Below are 18,441 nucleotides of genomic sequence, written 5' to 3'. Positions count from 1 at the left end.
GGGTGAAACTCTGTATATGGTCCATCCTGAGACAAAGTTTCTTTCCATCTGTGAACCTACGGAATATAGAAAAGTTATCTTTCCAAGATACAGTGGTGGGACAGGTATAGTGTAGACATCACACTATTCCAAAAGGGAGAAGTTGGAAGGAGAAAAGGGGTTACAAGTCTGAAGCCGATTTGTAACTGAGCAGTATGAATTTCATTAGACTTTAAGACCTGAGAATATTTCTGTGTGGTTTGATGATCTGTCTTCTGAGCCACAGAGGAAGCCCCTGCCCCTTCGTCCTTCTCTAGTGATACCTTATGTATAAGTTGAGAGCTGAAATATTGGGTTTTTAGTTCCACAGTGTTTGTGTTCCATCCTCAAGCCTCAATTATATCTGTTTATTGTGCCACAGAAGGTGGTTTGTCTCTGTGTTCTCTCTACCACACTTTCACCCCTCCCTTGGTGTTAGATTGCTATTGTGTGTTATTCGACCCTTTGGGCTTAGGGTTGCTCTGTCATTTTGGTCCAGCTTCAGTTTTTGGTAGACTCTGTGTATTTGAGCCTTAAGGGTTTCACTGCTCCTTCCTCTTCTTATGGCATATTTTGCTTTGTGTCAGTGGAAGGACTTGCGAGGGGGAGAGCTTCTCCCCTCTTTTGCAGCCTAGAAGACCCCCTCGTGGCGTTGTTCCCATCTTTTAACCTGTACCTCAGGTTAAAAGATATTTTTCCTTTGTCCTCTTCACCGTGGAGGGTCTTTATTCCTGTCCTGGGTATGAAAGGGTTTGCTGCCAATCCTCCAGATGTTTAAAGTGTTTAAAAGGCATGTCTGGGCAAGGTGGGATTTTATATCTTTCCTGCAGTGATGCCCGATTCCTTCCTCCATGCCTGCACCGCCAAGGAAAATTCTTTCTGATTGTTTTGCCCTTTTGCTTCCAGTCTTCCCCATGAGCTCATTGTAAAAGTTCATAGTATAGAGTCTGTGAGTAGGTGTGAACTTTTTTCTCTCTGTGGTTCTACTATCATACTAGTCCACAATTAGCTTTTAGCAAATTATTAAAATTTTAGCTGATTTCTTCTTATTTGCATGTCTTCTTCCATGTCTTCTTCCCTTACTTTCTCATTGGTAGAAAGTCTGAGCATCTTGTGGTTTGTAGGGGATTGTGGGGGAGAGTGCATCTCTCCTTTGAGTTTAGGCTATTTGGTTTCCTTGCATCTGCAGAAATCTTTTATAGTTGTGATGGTGTAGTTTAAATGGCTTTTTCTTGTTAGGTTTGGCATGACGGTCCCTAAGCTTTCTACATCTTAGATAGGGTTGGAATTTGGCCCCTCAATCTTTTGATGTGATTTATTTAAAATAATGGGTAAAAGTTGACTCTTAAAAGGTGAAAAATTTTAGGCTATGAATTTGCCTATAAGTATAGCTTTATTCATATACTCTTCACATTTTATTTGGTGTGATTTTGTTGTTTGGTAGCATTTTCTCAATAAACCTCAGTTACTGTACAGTTTTTCTTCTTGATCTAGTAGCTATTTAATAAGAATTTTAAAATTATCAAATAACTTTTTTTCTGCCTTGATTTGTGTGTTTTAGGGCTCTGTCATTAGATACATACATATGTAAGCTTATGATTGTTATATCTTCTTGATGAATTGACCTTTTTATTATTCAGAACTATTCCTCTTTATCTTTTTGTTTCAAAGTCTTTGCGGGGGGGTGCGGTTCTGATATAATGATAGTCATTTTAGCTGCCTGTGCTTGCCTTTTGCAGGGTAAAATTTTTCATCCTTTTACTTTTAACTTATTTGTACCTTTAAATTTAAAGCATACCTCCCGTAGACAGCATATGGGACTCGTTTTTTTAATCCAGTGTATCTGCCTTTTGGTTGGCGTATTTTCACATTCACTGATGTTATTAATATTTTTGGATTTACGTTGTCATTTTTTTTTGGTTTCTTTGTCTTAGGACTACTTTGTTCCTCTTTTTCTTTTATCATATCTTTTATCTTAAGTGGATATGTCTGGTGTACCATTTTCATTCCTTTCATGATTTTTAAATTACATTTTCTTGGATTATATAAGTGATTGCTCTGGAGCTGACAATATTCATCTTAATTTAGCAGAATCTACTTCAATAAGATGTTGAAAATCCATTTCTATATAACCCCTTTCCTCCTTTTGGTGTCATTATTATGGATATTAAGTCTATATATACTATACTCCAGTAATACATTGTTAAAATTATTGCTGTATATACAGAAATCTTTTATAGTTGTGATATTTATGAGGGTGGGGGAGGGAGAGGGAAAGAGAGAGAGAGAGAGAAAAGGGAGAGAATGTTTGTTCCTATTTACTGCTTTTGTTTCTTTTCATTTCTTCCTGTCAATTCAAGTTACCATATGTTATTATTTCCTTACTCCGGTGTATCTTTATTTGCACCTTTTTTCATTGTGTTGTCATTGTCAGATATATCACATTTCTATATGTTATAGTCCCAACAGTTAAACTTATAGACACCGTTTTATGCAATTGCTTTTTAAATTAAGAGAATGAGAAAGAAATGTCTAATTATATTTTAAAAAATCATTTCCTACATAATTACCTTTGTCAGAACCCTTTGCATTTTTTAATTGGTCTATTTTACTTATTTATTTATATTTCAGCTTTATTGAGGTATAATTGACTGGAGCTCTTTGGATTTTTTAGTGTGTGAATTGCAGTCACTGTCTAGCATCACTTGATTTTAGAGTAAAGAATTTCCTTCAGTATTTCTTCTTAGTTGAATTTGGAGCAAGAAAGTATCTCACGTTTTGTCCGAGAGTGTCTTTATTTCACCTGAGTTTTGCAATATATCTTTGCTGGACATAGAATTCTGGGTTGATAGTTTTGTTCTTTCAGCATTTTGAGTATATTTTTTTACTGCCTTGTGTCCTCCATTGTTTCCGATGAGACCTCAGGTGTTAATTTTGTTGTGATATGTGATGAGCCATTCTTCTCATGTTATTTTCTTAGTTTTAGCCTTTATCATTTGGAATATGGATCTCTTTGTGTTTATCCTGTTTGGAGTTTGTTGAGCTTTTTGGATTATTGTTTTTCATCAGTTTGTAAAGTTTTCAGCCATTATTTCCTCAGAGACGGTTTTTGTTTCTTCCCTTCAGTTCTGGTTTTGGTGCACTTAATTGTATCCCACATTTCTTTGAAACTGTTCTTTAGGTAGAGAAGACATAAAAAAAAGTTTTCTTTAGAATGTATAATATCTATTGATCCTATTTTTAAGATGGTTAAATTTTTTTTTTCCTCACTGCCAACTCAAATCTTCTGCACCCGTTTAGTGAATTTTAAACTCCTGATTTCCATTTGATTGAAATCTAAGTCCAACATTTGGGCCCCCTTCAAAGGCAGTTTTGAACGCCTACTTTTTTCCTTTCTTATGGGTCACATTTTCCTGTGTCTTTGCATGTCTCATAACTTGTATTTGTTGAAAACTGGACATTTTGGATAACATTATAGCCACTCTGGAGAATGGTTCTTTCTTCCCTTTGCGGGTTCTATTGTTGTTCGTTTGCTCACTTATTTGTTTAATTACTTGGCTGGACTAATTCTCTGATATCTGTTTCCCAGTACCACATAGCCTGAGATGGCCCAGTTCAGATGTCTTTCCTTTTTTCTTTTTCCTTTTTTTAAAGCCTGACTTCTTAGGTTGCCTTTGGGTTGACATAAGCCACATAGTAGTCAAAAGATTGTGCTTAAGCCCCCTTAGCTAGTTAGATTTTAATCTTTTGTCATTTGATGTGTGTGTGACTTAGAGATTATTTTCCAGGAATCCGTGATTCTCTCTCCAGTCATTTCTGAGAGTATGCAGCCTTGAGCATGCACACAGTCTTTCAGACTCTCAGGTATGAGTGTGATTTTATTTTCAAATCTGGATTCTTAGGAGTTGCCCCTGGGTCAGAGTAAGTTTATTTTTGAGTCAGTTTTTGATCATAGTTTTTACCAAAGCACCTTGGGCCTTATTGGTTGATGGCTTTGTGTTTGGCTTTGGGGAATGCTTTTAAGTTTGTCCCAAATCCCACTTCTCTTTTTTTCTGATTGGGCGCAACCTATTTCAAATATCTAGCCTTCTAGACACCCAAAGAGGAGTGTGAGTGCCCTCATTTTCTGTCTTCTGGCTGAGCTGCTCTTTCGCTTCTTTCTACTAGTATCTTGGAACTACTAGCCCTGTCTTAAATGCTCTCCACGAAAGCGTTTTTGACTGTGCTCTTAGGCATGAACTTTTCCAAGCCCTGTTCCAAATCAGATCAGTCTTGTCAGGCAGAGCTGCTGAGTTTTTAAGGCCCACCTCTTTACTACTACTGCTTTGGAGCTGAGGATAGGGACAGCACCCTGCTTCTCTAGAAGAGACATCTGTACTCTGACAGGGTGCTAGGAGGAGGGGTGGGTATAGTTGCTCCTAACTATCTGTCCTTCCTAGCTTGAAACTTCTTCCGATCTACTAGCAGGCTTGGAAAGGGATGATAGGGCCCCAGGGTTCTTGGCCTGTTGTTAAAGTGGGAATCTATGAGTGGTAGCTACCAGGTATGAGTAGGATGAGAATTATTGGAGACCTGGCCCTGTAGCCTTGAGACTAGGAGCAGGCAGGAGAGGGAGCCTGCATTTTCTTGACCATGAAGTTTTCCAGAGGGAAACTTCATCAGAGGGAGAAGTGTGTCTGTGTGTGGGGGCGGGAGTGATGGGAGAATACCATAGCTCACATGTCACAGACTCACTATTTACATGGAGAGTTCGTAGATTTTCTTGAATAAAATTTTCTCCATTTGCTGCATGTCTTTAGGACAGTTTTTAGACTTTAAATTGTTTTCACCTGTGAAATGGCTAATTCACTGGGGAGAAGAACCATGGAGCTCTTTACCCTGTCATATAGTAGTCTGGAAGTCCTACCCTCTCTTTGTCTTTTTTAAAAAATAAATATCTATAGTAATTTTTAGTTTTTATTGGATGGTCAGATGATGGTATCGTTTCACTGTCAGCTTTTTGGAAGTTACCGGTATATTCTTTGAGGCCTATTTGCATATTTCCTCATAATATAAAATGTTATTGTTTCAGTTAGCTATTTCTTTTTTTTTTAATTTCTTGATCATTTGTAGGCTAAAAATGTATGTTAAATTCTTCTATCGTAATTGTTTTTTTCTTGTACTTTAAACAATTAGAGATGCTCTTATTCAGAGTGTCTAGATTGGTTTTGTTGTAACTTGGGGTTGCACTTTTTGTAGGTATAAAATAATTTTTGTAATTCATTTCCGTTTGAAGTCTTATTTATCAGCAAAGGAGTTGAAATTCATTTACCTGACTAGGTTTTAGGCGTTTTTGGTAAATATCGTTATATGTTATTACTTGGTACCACAGTGCAGAGTGGGGGAAATATCTCTGGGTTTAAAAATTCATGGATCCTGTTGAAGTTGGCTAGGTTATATCTTACTACTGTTCAGAAATTTGTTTCTTTTTAAAAGTGTATCACCTGATTATATGTAGACATTAAATTTTGTATACTCAGCTTCTATCTAGTCAGCTGATAATTTTATTCATTACGTACTGATACTTATAGATTGCCATTTATAGATTGTCATTCAGCTGTTCATGAAAGATGGTATTATCAGCTGTTTTCATCTAGGAAAAGGACTAAGGTAAATGTTAGAGTTGTTGGGAGTGTTCATTGGCTAATACCTTTCAGGGGCATCTCTTCTTCCTTATCTAAAGTGTCTTCCTCTCATGTCTAGTATGTCAGTGAACCCCTATGGGATTCTTGTGGACAGCTGGAATGGCCTGAACCTTGCTCATTCACATAGGACTGTCCTTTATCTCTTAGCTCTCAGCTCCCTATATCAAACTCCTTTAGGTACGCTCACTTCCAAAAGAAAGATAAACATCCTGTTACAGGCATCAGCTGAACATTGGTGAGGAGGTTTTAAGACCAAGGCGTGGCAGGTTATGTCCTGGCTTCTAGCCTCAGTGCCTATGGAGATTCTTTTTACCTTACAGGGTTTTTGAGTCTAAGGAAGACAGTGCCTTCCTGAAATCCTACTAGGTCTATATTATATGTTCTCATTTATGTTTTCATGTTTGTATTGTTTGTAAAAATTAGATTACTGTCAAAAAATGAATTGAAGTAGATTAAATAGTAAACCTGGTCTTGACTTCAGAAGATAAGTATAAAACTCAGATTCCTGTAAAGCACTTGCAAGAGTTTATTTAATTTTTCTTTTCATTTCTCTACCCTAAGACTTGCTACATTTGTGATGAACAAGGAAGAGAAAGTAAAGCAGCCACTGGTGCATGCATGACATGTAATAAACACGGATGTAGACAGGCTTTCCATGTGACATGGTAAGTATATTTCCATTATTGTACAGAACCGAAATTGGGAATACTTTGTAAATTAAAGACTTAGGTACCCAAGTATTGGTTACAGTAAATTTTATTGGGATAGTTTATATGTTTAGATTTACTTACTAGTAGTAAAGATAATTGTAATAATTGAATGTATTTACCAGAGTGAATTTTCACTCTGGTTCTCAGGTCTTATTCACTTTCATTTTGTTTAAAATATTGGTGTTGTTTACCTACCCTTCGATTTGTTAACAGGATTAAAAAGCTGATGTAGGTAAATTTAGTGTAGTGTCTGAAATATTAGCAAGGCTATAATGAATGATAGTGTTTCTTTGCTGTTCGTTTCAAGGGGGAAAAACAGCAATCACCATCATCATTCTTAGTTTTATTTAGTTTAGTGGTTATTTCTTAAAAAGTTACTTAGATATTTTTTCAGCAGAAAATTTCAAGAGCAAATTTTATCCTAAAAAAATTCAACACAATAGACAATAATTCAAAATGAAAGTCTGGGAATAATCTGTTTACTTATTTTAAGAATCAGTCTATACCTAATAGCTCTTACTGTGTGGAATTATGAAGTCCATTTTAAATTACTTTTGGGGAATGGAAAAGATTTTCGTTTTTTGTAAATTCTCTTAATACTGTACTTAATTTTCCAGAGATGAAAGTCCCTTTTTTGGTATGCGATATATGTTAATACTGTAATTTTCGAATGTTAAAAGTGGAAGATCAGATTGAGAAGATGATGATCATTAACTTTAGTACTTTGTGTTTTTTAAAAATATGAATATCATAACTTTAGATTTCAGTTCCATTTCTTGCATTATTTTTGACTGAAAAACACAGCTTGTGTTTTACTTTGCTGTGCAGTGCTGTGACTTGAAGCATTGTCCTTCTAATAGTATGTAATCTGCATCTATGGGCAAATAAATATGTTACATGTCATTTCAGCCCTTTAGAGTCCTGGCCTTTCTATTTGCACCTCTGGTATAGATTGAAAAAGTAAAATGAAATGTTAATTATTGGTTGGTGCCTCTTAAAGAAATCCAGTGTCTCTTTTGTGGTGTAAAACATGTATAAATCTTCATCCTTGTTAGAGATGAATGAAGAGTTTATATTAAATCATAGATATAACTTTAAAAACATATCAGTCACAGATTGGGGTGAAATATACTGGTCACAGTATATTAGATCTTCTCTTAGAAGATCTAAGGTATTCCTAAAAACCTTGCGTACTTGGAAGTGGATTTCAGTTTACACACACACAGTGGATTGAAATTTTGTTGACGTAATTGACTTTTATTTTCAGTGCTCAATTTGCTGGACTACTTTGTGAAGAAGAAGGTAATGGCGCAGATAACGTCCAATACTGTGGCTACTGTAAATACCATTTTAGTAAGCTGGTAAGAATTTACTATTAAAATAAGTGATTAGTTTTTACAATAGAGCTGACTTTTATAAAAAGCATTATAGCTATTCTTTTTCCTTTGAATTTTTGCTTGGGACTGTTTGTTTAGCATGTTTTTTGGGGGGCATTAAAACTAGTAATTTTTAAAGATTTTGCTTTGCTTCAGTTCATTTATAAAAGTGAATATTCTAAAATGTTCTAATTTAGAATATGGCTTAATAGTTAATAGTAAATGTTGGTATATATTTAGTAGGGAAAATAAATGTTTAAAGAACTTTATATTTCAACACTACTTTTAGTTAATTTGATTTTTGACATTTGATTATATATTTTGTGATTCTCTATTATTTGTTTCTCATCTTTTTGCTTTATTATTATTTATTTCATTGTCTTTATTTACTAGGAGATAGTAAAACTGAAACAGGGCAATTATTTAACTTAAAGATTTAGATAAAAAGATATTTAAATATAATTTCAGAAATATTTTAGATTTGGTCAGTCTTTTCTGTTACATAGCAGCATGGGTGACTGAGTTAGTAATATTTGATTCGCTGTTACATATTTTGTGTCTATATTCCTCTAAGGAGCTATATTTCTTTAATGTCCCATGTGTGTTTCTTAGGTGTCATTGATAACAATCAGATTTGTATGCTGTAAGTTTAAGGCTTCTTTGTTTTTCTTTAGTGTCTTTAAAAAAAAATCATTTTTAAATTTTTTGTTAACTTTTTCTTGTGGATGGGGCTCGCCCTTGCTCCCTCCGTCTCTTCATTTCTTCTTTCATTTTTTAAAAAACAATATCATTAGGGGCCACTTTCTCTTGAAATGAACAGCCTATAACTCCAACATTCTGATTCATGCATACAAAATACTTAGATGTATTGTTTGATATTGAAGACCGATTTACTTTAATGGCATAATGAATATTATCGAAGTGTTTTAAGAGAAATTTTGAGTTAGTAAAATTGAAAAATTTGAATCTTAGATGTTCAAAGCATATTGGAATTTTTGTTTTCTAAATGATATAGATAAACTATAGAAATAACGAAAGTGGGTTTTTTGAAGTTTATTTAAATAGAATTTTCTCATTGCTAGTTATTGCCATGCTGTTCTCCCATTTGCTAGTTGTGGGAAAAAAGTCTTTTTAGTAATTTAATAAGATTGTATAAGCTCAACATTTACATGAGTTTGAGTGTCTTTTATAGTCATTTTTGTCTAGTTCAAATTAATTAGTTATGGTACCACCAAGTTTTAAACACTTCAAGTAACTGTCACCATCATACTTTATTATGAAATTGCGTAAGTATTTTAATGTGTAATACTTTTAATAATGCTTTGAAAAATGCATGGGTCTAATACTGACATTTCCTTTAATTTTTTTCTTACCTGCAGAAACAAGTTTTTAGAAAACTATGCCTTAATACTGTATGAGATTTAAAGGCTTCTTGCTTTTCCTAGTAGCATAAAGTAACTCTTTAAATATTTTCTTTTCTTTTCTTCTAGTCTTGGCATCCTTTTTTAATATGGCAGTCTCTATTTTGGTTGAAACTTCTTTTTTAAACCAGCCATTGAAAATTATAGTTGATTTCTTTAATGGATGGTTTTATGATAAAGTGACAAATAAGCTACTGCTTGTTTGGAAATATAGTCTATCTTCACACATTTCAATAAATGTATGAAAATATGGCATTAATGTTAAATTGAGGGTTAGCTTTTTCTTTATAATGCAATAGACAATGTATGGATGGTGTCTAAAATGGATTATATAGTTTAAAATAGTGAGGGTTTTTTTTAACTTTAGTAGGCATTTTAAAGTACTTCACTCTTGAATTGGTTTAGGCCTAACAAAAAGATGATTTAAAAAGTTTTATATACATATACATATATGTATATATATTTTCTTTTTTAGAAAAAGAGCAAACGGGGATCTAATAGGTCATATGATCAAAGTTTAAGTGATTCTTCCTCTCACTCTCAGGATAAACATCATGAGAAAGAGAAAAAAGTAAGTGGATTTGTTGTTGCTAAATATGTAGCACATCGACTTAATAGATTTTTCCCCCCCTTTTTTTTTTTAGATAAAATTAAGTTCTTGATAGCTGAATGGAGACATTGAAATACTGAAAATTTTTGACTAATAAGAATGTTAAGTCAAATAGTAGGTCTAAAATAATGCCATATTCATGACTATGGTTGTACCCATTTCAACTGAAAATTTGAAATACAGCTTGATTGAAAACATAAGAGATTTCTTGCATGTGTTACTGTGGTCATCTTGTGAAATCTTTAGGTGACTTCAGCAGTAATAGTTTGTTGATATATATTATTAACTAATTATTTCACATGTAAGTAAAAATCTCGTCAACTTTTTTCTTTATAATAGAACAACTTGGAAGTACTGTATATTCTCGACTGCTTTTTTCTCCCAGTAGTGCTAATGGGTTATTATTTTTTTAATTGCTAAATATCATACCATTTGTTTGAGAGTATTTTGTCTTTTAATTAAAACACTAAAAGCTTGCCTAATACTAATCTTTCATCTTCTGACTTACCTGTTTCTGCTTACATTTTTACTTATTTTAAAAATATGAGTAATTTTTAGGAAACTAATAGTAAGTACTGTGGAAACATTCATAGGACATATTGCCAATGTAAAAAAGAGTGAATTGCTTTTAAACAAAGTGAGGATACAGAGTACATTTTCAATTAGAAAATATTTTACATTCTTTTTATATAACAGTTTGTATAAACAGTTTATATAAACCAGTTCGTAAAATATTTCTACAGATTGTGTTAAAAACTAAATTACCTAACATTTTCGTATTTATAAATACTTAGGATTTGGGAATGTTATTTAAAAACAAATTCGGTTTCAATTTATGTTTGTGACTTTTTTTCAAGGTAAACGTTTTAAAAGCTTAAGTTTTTAATTTTGAGATTAATTTGTCAATTATGAGTAAAATAATAATTAGAACTGTATATTCACCTTTAGAGCACTGGTTAGAATTATACAATTTTTGTTTTGTGGCTCTTAGGCAGCAAGTATACATATTTATTTTGGTTTCTTTAATTGAGGTGGTTTTGTGATGATGACAAGTGTAGGGTTCTGTTGTGCGTCTATTATTTGGATTGCTGATTCAGGAATGGCAGATTTGGTTTAATTAGTGCTTTTAGTAAGAAGCACTGTAAGATTTTATTTAAGCTTTTAAATCTATGAACAAAGGAGTCTTAGGTAGGGCTCATTATAAATTGTAAAGAGGGTAGTCTTACCAATGATGTTCTTCTGATAGTCATTTCTTGTTTAAAGACGTGTTTACTATATTATCATATTTATTTTAATATATACCCCATCATGTTATTTTTAAAGGACGATTATTAAATGTAGTATGATGCTTTATAAATAAACAGTGCTGATAACTTTATTTTTTTACCTAAGAATGAATTGGATTTTTAGAGTTTTTTCACTCTTGTTGAATACTAGATTAAAAAAATTGTATTAAGTTAAGTTTATTTAGCTTTAAATTTTAGCAATTGGCATTTTCATTAATGTGTAAATACTATTTGATTTTTACTTTTAGTATACATAGGTTTTATACAACTTGATTTCGTTATCAAACTTAAAATCCATTTGTGTGTTTTTTGTAATTAAGATTTTCTGATGATGTGTAAAGGCTGTGAGGTAAATATACTCTAAATTCATTGTTACCGTTAGATTTGTTTGCTTGCCATGGCAATATTTGGGAAGGGACTTTTTAATCATGGTATGATGTTAAGTAATAGTATAGCCGAAAAGTCTGGGTGTTATAGTTTATTTTTCTCTCTGTCCTTCTTTTCCTCTTTTAATATTTTAACATCCAGAATGGTTGTCTCCAAAATATACTTATGTTATAAATGTTGCATTGAAATATGGCATTCATAATTCATTTAGATTTTAGTATTTTAAAATATGATATATTATGAGCTAAATTTTGGTCATATTGTTCATAAGATGTTAGAGGGACTTATGAATTCTTTTATCTGCCTTTATTCTGGCACATATTTGAAAATAGCATTGAAACCATAAGTAAGTGATGATAAGGAATATTTAAGGCTAAATACTGTGCTATCCAAATCACTTATTTAAAAATGAAATCAATAATTTATAAGTTAACTTTAAATAATGAAAAGAAAGTAAAAAAATACATAGCTTTTTTGCTTTTCAGAGAATTTCTGTGTGACCTAAGATATATCAATATTGATTAGATATTAACTGCAAAATGCCAGCAAAGAGAGGAGAAAAGTTAATGGTGAAATATGAATTTGAATAAGGGACAGTTTCTATAAAAATGGAAAAATTGACATTTTAAAGGAACATGTTTGAAGTACATGTTAAAGCTATGTATGTATAGAAGTTTAATCCAATGACGAAACATTTTGAATCATAAATTATTATTTAAGAAGATTATCTTCTAAAACTATTACTGTTAATGTTCATTGTATAATAGAATTTTCTTTTAAGCCTAGCGTTCTTATGTTTGTTTATAGAAGCGCTGCCATAGAGTGAGATGTTAGGGCAAGGGTTAGGAAATGCAGAGGTGTGTCATATGTGTTAACATGGGGCTGTATTGGGAGGCTCCCAGCTCAGGAAGGATTTTTTTCTAAAGGCTAAGTTGTACATCATTTATTTAGAATTTATTGATTATTTTATTGAATTGAGGTACTCTTGTGCCAGTTCATTTGATCCTTAGACTCATTCTCTTCCCGCTCATCAGTACTGACTAATCCGTAATATATCAACAGCATAGTACTCTATGCTTATAATACTTTGCATTGGCCGAGTCACCATTAGTGACAACATTATATGGAAATGCATTCAGTTCCATTTAGGTGTGCCGGGAATCCATCTGTTCCCTAGTACAACTAGAGGGTTTTGTTCCCTCCCCCTTCTCCCAGCCCCCTCACTTGCCCTTAGTTCTATCCTGTTATTAATATCTGGCAACAGATAGAGGAGCTGTGGCCAATATGAACACTCTTAAGGTATGGCGCGAGGTTTGTGGGAGATAGGCTTCTTCGTTAGTGTTTTGTGAACCTCAGGGATCAAATGGAATTCCCTTTTGTTAGGACTACTCATCTCTTAGAAGAGAACTGGGCTACTTCTGTGGCTCTCAGAGGAATAAAACTCTCTTGTCATTACTTCGCTATATCTTTTTAAAAGTTTTTAGCATTGAGAGTTACCTGTCATCCTCTTCCCTTTTTTGTGTACTTTGCTTTTGGAAATCTTCCACTCAAGTTAAAGCTTTAAGCCTTTACATGTGCATAGAGTTAAGAGACAGCAGGGCTTTTTAGGAACAATTTAGAATGTCTGGGGTGTGTGTTTGGTGGGGCTAAAGAGTGACATGAGATGAGACTATTTACTTAAGAAGGGGCCAGTTCATGAGGAGTTTTATAAGTAATGCTAGTTTTAACCTTCATCCTGGGGCAGCCAGCCAGAGGGATTGAAATTTTTAACTTTTGATTTTGTAATAATTTTAGACTTGGAGAAAAGTTACAAAATACTGCACATTATTTTTCTATACTGTTCAACTAGATTTCCAAAATTCATGTTACGTAATTTATCATGTCTTCTCTACCCCCTTGCTGTCTTTCCATCTCTCTTTACCTTCTTTCTTCCATCTTTTCTAAACCATTAGAAAGTAAATTACAAATATTAGGCCCTTTAGCTTAAGTACTTTAGTGTGTAGTTTTAATAAATATGATTAAAATCCTACATTTTTAAAGTACAATTCTCAAAATCAGTAAATTACCATTGTTACAGGATTATTAGCTAATATGCAGATCATATTCAAATTTCACCCACTAATGTCCTCCATACTGAAAGGGGGGACCTTTTTACTGGTTTAGGATCCAACCCAGGATCACACTTTGCATTTAGTCATTGTCCTGTCTCTTCAGTTGTTCCTGTTTGGATTGCTCCCTCATTCATGTCTTTCATAGCCTTGACATCTCTGAACCCCTGTTTCAGGTTCTCTGAGTCTTTGTCTTAGATCTGAACAATCGGTTTGACAGCCACACCTTTGTTTTACTCTTTGTACAGTGGTTTCTGACAGTGGCCTAGCTCTTACCTTCACCTGAAAACCACTCCTTACTGTTAGCATTGTTTGATCTCTGTAGAGACTAGGAATTCTAAAAACCAGCAAGTCTTGGTTCCTTTTTGTCAATAGTTCTAATTCATTTATCTATATTCCTGCTTTGTACTATAAATAGCAAAAAATCAGACTGCACCTTCAACATATTACCTAGAAAATCTCTTTGGTTAAATCATGTAGTTCATTAAATATATTTTCTATGTTTTATGTCATAAGCAACAATATTACTAAACTTTCAGTTACATAAAACCCCCCTTACCTCTAATTTTCAATTATTTTTTTTTCGGTTTTCTTTTATGATTTCATAGCAGCCTCCTGAAAGGCCATAAGGTTTTGGGTAACAGTCTCTTCAGTGCTAAGTAGGTTTTCAGTCATATTCTGAAAGTCCTTCCAGCTTCTGCCCACTGCTTAATTCCAAGCAACTCCCTCATTTTAACTTTTGTTGTTGTTGTTGTTATGGTAGCATCCTACTTCTCAAAACAAAACCTGTATCTATTATTGTTAGCATAACAAATTACCCTAAAATTTAGGGGCTTAACACTATAGTAAATATTTTTGATTCATAGTTTCTATACGTCAGAAATTTGGATTTAGCTGGGTATTTGTAGCTCTGGTTTCTCATCAGATTGCAGTCAAGATGTTGGCTGGACTATAGTCAGTGAGGGCGTAAGTAAGACCTGAGAATATGTTTCTAAGGTGGCTTATTCACAGAGCTGTCGAGATGGTGCTGACTGAGCAAGAACCTCAGTTTCTTTCTGCACGGACCTTTCCAAGGGCTGCTTGGGTGCCCTTGTGACATGGTACCTACCTTTTCCCACAGTGAGTACTCTTAGAGAGAGCCAGGTAAAAGATGCATTATTTTTTGTGACCCTAACTTCAGATGTTACATGTTCTTTTTTTCCATAATTGAATGCTTTTTTTTCCCTAAACTTTTTTTGGTGGTAAAATATATATTAAATATCATTTGCCATTTTAACTACACCATCATTTTTGAAATATTCTATAGGTTATATAGTGCAGCCTGTTCAATATGGTTGGATACTACTACCTAGGGACACATATCATCGGGAACTACCACACCCTGAGAATTGGGCAAATATACTGTTCCTTAATACATTTTCACTCACAAGTCTTAGCATTCATTGAAGATTCTGTCTGAAATGGTATTTGACACAACGTGATTTTCTAATTCCATCATTCTTTCTATATTCATTAGTTGGCATTCTGTAAATTAGGGCTTTCCTCCTTTTCTCCCTTTCTTACTTCATCAATAATGGGAAAGAGGAGAATCTACAAAGGAAGTCAAAAGCAGTAGATACAGGAGGAAATTAGGAGAGACTGGTATTTTGCAATCTAGGAGAAGTGAGTATTTTGGTAAGGAGAGTCAGTGCTCAGCAGTGTTAGATGCATATGAAAGATGAAACCATAGAAGGGCAAATACATGTCTTTTGGATTTGTCAATTGGAAATTAAAAACCAAAAACGAGAGGCAAAAAGCATATTTTTGGGGGGTGGGGAGAGGGACGGGGGTCAAAAATTGAAATTCGGAGCACAGGTTTAGACAGAAACCCAAATAGTGGCCCAATTACAGGGTTGGGCAGGGAGGGCAGTCAGAGGAGCCAGCCTCAGTCAAAATCTTCTTCCTACCCTCAAACCTTGGAAGTGCATTGTGAACCTTGACAGTTGCAGAGTTTGGGAGACTGCTATGAGGTATGTTGGGCCCACTAGAAAAAGCAAGCTCCATCCTGCTAAGCCAAGGCATTGTGTGCCATGAGGGAAAGGGGTTTTTATGAGTAAAGGAAAGGAGTAATTACAAGACTAGAGGAAAGAAATTCCTCTTGGTGCTAATAAACCAAGTTACTCTTTACTTATACATGATTGATTACTAATTCTCTCTTCAGATAGAGTCCATACTTATCTGTCCTTGTGGTCAGGAAATCTACTTTTCTGCAGGCTTTAGAATCAGTGGTTTGTAAGACAGTGTTGATTTGGCCAAGTCCAAAGGTCTGGCTCAGTTCAAGCATTTCATAAGACACAGATGGCATTTGGCTCCTTTGGGATGGCAGCTCCTACTCCATTTTGAAATGGCTCTACTTATGTCAACTTTTACAGATTTAATGCTAAAGAAGTTTTCGAGGGGAAATTTCAGTGTAAAGGTGTGAGGAAAAGCTAATTGAAGTAGCCAGCATCACTACTCTTGTAGGTTGGAGCCATTATTAAGTAAAATAAGGGTCACTTGAACATAAGTACTGACATACCTTGATAGTCAATATGTTAACCTCGACAGGTACTAAATGACTGATGGGCGGGAGCACATACAGTGTGGAGACGCTCTACAAAGAGTTGATTCATATATTCTGGGCGGGACAGCAGGATGGAGTGAGATTTCATTATTTTTTTTTTTGAGGGGGAGGGGAATTTTCCACTTTATATTTTTGGACTGTGGTTGGCCTTGGGAAACTGAAATCATAGTAAAATTGCAGATAAAGGACAGGAGTACCATATTAAGAAAAGCCCAGAACATGGCGCACAATGGCTTGGCTTTGGATGGAGCCTGCTTTTTCTAGTGCGCCCAACAAACCTCACAGCAGTCTCTCAAACTCTGCAACTGCCAAGGCCCATGGTGCGCTTCCCAGATTTGCAAGGTAGGAAGAAAAAGATTGACTGAGGCTGGCTCCTCTGACTGCCCTCTCTGCATAACCCTTGCAGTATCAGGTGCTCCCACCTCTTCTGTTTTCTCGAGCCCCCCAACCTGTTCTCCCCACTCCATAGGCCACTGTTACCAAATCCTGTCATAACAGCTATTTGAAAAGCAAGTGATTTTTTCTGTTTTTTTTTTTTTTTTCACTTTAAAAATGAGCAATAGCAGAAACAAACCAATCTCAAACTTTTAGTTGTAGCATTTCAATTAAGTGGGGGAATGGATGAAGAAAAGTACGTAGTATATAGACAGAATATATTATTAAATAATTTGAGGTAGGTGTCCATCCACTAACACTTCTCTGAGCTTGTAGTTTTCTTATGAAGATAATAATGACATGGGTCCCAAGGTTCTCTCTATAGTAGTTTTTCCCCCTACATTTTTTACTATGGCGAAATACATATATAACAAAAATTATCTTAAACACTTGTAAGTGTACTGTTCAGTGGCATTAAATACATTCATATCGTTTTGCACCCATCACCACCATCCATCTGCAGAATTCTTTTCATCTTGCAAAACCCAGATTCTGTAGCCATTAAACAGCAACTCCCCATTTACCCCTTCCTCCAACCCCTGGCACCTACATTCCACTATCTGTTTCTAGGAATTTGACTACTAAATTCCTCATAAATGGAATGATACAGTACACCTGTCCCTCGATTTACGTGGCATTTTTTTTACACGAGTTATTTCCCCCATTTATGTGGACTTTTTATACATGATTTCCATTTACATGATCTCATTTTACATGGTTTTTTATTTTTCATTTCCATTATTGGCGGTTATTCTTTCTAAAAAATAATAGCTTCAAGGGGAGTAAAAGCAAAAATAAATGAATGGGACTACATCAAACTAAAAAGCTTCTGCTCAGCAAAAGAAACTGTCAACAAGGTAAAGAGACAGCCATCCAAATGGGAAAATATATTTTCAAGCAACACCTCTGATAAGGGCCTCATCTCCAAAATATACAAAGAACTCATACAATTCAATAACAGCAGCAGCAACAACAACAACAACAACAACAACAACAAACAATCCAATCAAAAAATGAATAGAGGACCTGAACAGACACTTCTCCCAAGAAGACATACAAATAGCCAACAAATATATGAAAAGATGCTCAATGTCACTAGCTATTAGGGAAATGCAAATCAAAACCACAATGAGATGCCATCTCACACCCGTTAGAATAGCTATAATCAACAGGACAAGTAAAAACAAACGCTGGAGAGAATGTGGAGAAAAAGGACCCCTCATGTACTGCTGGTGGGACTACAAATTGGTACAGCCACTATGGAAAACAGTATGGAGGTTCCTCAGAAAACTAAGAATTTATCTACCATACGATCCAGCAATCTCTCTATTGGGTATTTACCTCAGAGACTTGAAAGCATATACCTGAAAAGATACTTGCACACCGATGTTCATAGCAGCATTATTCACAGTGGCCAGGACATGGAAGCAACCCAAATGTCCTACAATAGATGACTAGATAAAGAAGCTGTGGTACACATATACAATGGAGTATTACTCAGCCATAAGAAGATATGAAATACGACCATATGCGACAACATGGATGGTCCTCGAGATAATCGTACTAAGCGAAATAAACCAGACCAAAAAAGTTGAAAACCACATGATATCACTTATATGTGGGATATAAACCTAGAAGCAAGAAATGAACAGGACAGACAGAGAGTCAGGGACGTGGACAATAGACAAGTAGTTACCAGAGAATAGGGGTTAGGGGAGAGAAGGGAGGTAGATGAGGTCAAAGCGATGAAATATGTGGTGACAGAAAGAAATCTAACTGGGAGGGGAACGCACAATGCAATATA

General features: G+C 34.6%; 1 protein-coding gene across 21 annotated transcripts in view; it reads left to right on the top strand.

Annotated features, from left to right (window-relative positions):
* Positions 1–18,441, top strand: part of MLLT10 (MLLT10 histone lysine methyltransferase DOT1L cofactor) — a 195,259-nt gene that overhangs the window by 86,827 nt on the left and 89,991 nt on the right. For 17 of the 21 annotated variants that reach the window (XR_001594389.2, XM_016124521.2, XM_016124513.2 and 14 more), the window contains 3 exons: positions 6,264–6,367; positions 7,680–7,773; positions 9,685–9,780. Coding sequence is in view for 20 of the 21 variants with exons in the window: in XM_016124521.2 (XP_015980007.1) it covers positions 6,264–6,367; positions 7,680–7,773; positions 9,685–9,780 (294 nt within the window). In the remaining variant the exon portion in view is untranslated. The remainder of the gene's footprint in view (positions 1–6,263; positions 6,368–7,679; positions 7,774–9,684; positions 9,781–18,441) is intronic. The other 4 variants (XM_016124434.2, XM_016124441.2, XM_016124467.2 and 1 more) reach the window with 1 other exon arrangement.

The sequence above is a fragment of the Rousettus aegyptiacus genome, unplaced genomic scaffold, assembly GCF_014176215.1.
Source record: "Rousettus aegyptiacus isolate mRouAeg1 unplaced genomic scaffold, mRouAeg1.p scaffold_m13_p_10, whole genome shotgun sequence".
NCBI classification, from domain to species: Eukaryota; Metazoa; Chordata; class Mammalia; order Chiroptera; family Pteropodidae; genus Rousettus; species Rousettus aegyptiacus.
This window is presented reverse-complemented; position numbering and strand designations above follow the sequence as displayed.